General features: G+C 36.5%; 1 protein-coding gene across 1 annotated transcript; it reads right to left on the bottom strand.

Annotated features, from left to right (window-relative positions):
• Nucleotides 1-490: 490 nt before the first annotated feature.
• On the bottom strand, nt 491-938 carry NAEGRDRAFT_51032 (uncharacterized protein; the record flags this gene model as incomplete). Its single annotated transcript, XM_002674128.1, has 1 exon — nt 491-938. A coding segment is annotated over one exon (448 nt), but the record flags the coding sequence as incomplete, so codon positions are not given.

Here is a 938-nt window from a genome sequence, read left to right as displayed (position 1 = left end):
GGGAAGAAATCTCTAAATATGAAAGTCAAAATAAATTTGATATTCGATGTTTACTAATCAAATGGAACATTTTCATCTCAGGATTTAATATGATTTGATGAGAAACTCAAAAGTTATAGTTGACCTATTGTACCTCACAACTTCCCTTTTCACTCAATACTTTTATATCTACAGACTTGAACTTTTGAAATTTTATATGAAACTGATTATGAATATTGTTAATGATGATATAGACTATATAATCTCATTAAAGGATTATGAAATTATCATTCTTCCTATGGTTTCATTTTACAAATTTTTAATCTTACATTATTTACAAAGTTAATATTTTATAAATTGAAAAACTAAATATAATACATTGTTCTACTCATCATTTACAATCGAATGATATAACAATCAATAAATTGGCCTAGGGTTTGAACTTTGAAACATTGGGTCTGGACTTAAATATTTTTTAGGTTTTTAGGTTTGGGTTTTTAGGTTTGGGTTTTTAGGTTTGGGTTTTTAGGTTTGGGTTTTTAGGTTTGGGTTTGGGTTTGGGTTTGGGTTTGGGTTTGGGTTTGGGTTTGGGTTTGGGTTTGGGTTTGGGTTTGGGTTTGGGTTTGGGTTTGGGTTTGGGTTTGGGTTTGGGTTTGGGTTGGGTTTGGGTTTGGGTTTGGGTTTGGGTTTGGGTTTTGGGTTTGGGTTTGGGTTTGGGTTTGGGTTTGGGTTTGGGTTTGGGTTTGGGTTTGGGTTTGGGTTTGGGTTTGGGTTTGGGTTTGGGTTTGGGTTTGGGTTTGGGTTTGGGTTTGGGTTTGGGTTTGGGTTTGGGTTTGGGTTTGGGTTTGGGTTTGGGTTTGGGTTTGGGTTTGGGTTTTGGGTTTGGGTTTGGGTTTGGGTTTGGGTTTGGGTTTGGGTTTGGGTTTCGTTTGGGTTTGGGTTTGGGTTTGGGTTTGGGA

This window comes from Naegleria gruberi, assembly GCF_000004985.1.
Source record: "Naegleria gruberi genomic scaffold NAEGRscaffold_41, whole genome shotgun sequence".
NCBI classification, from domain to species: Eukaryota; Heterolobosea; class Eutetramitea; order Acrasida; family Naegleriidae; genus Naegleria; species Naegleria gruberi.
Note: the sequence above shows the minus strand (reverse complement) of the source record. Positions and strands in the feature narration are given on the sequence as shown.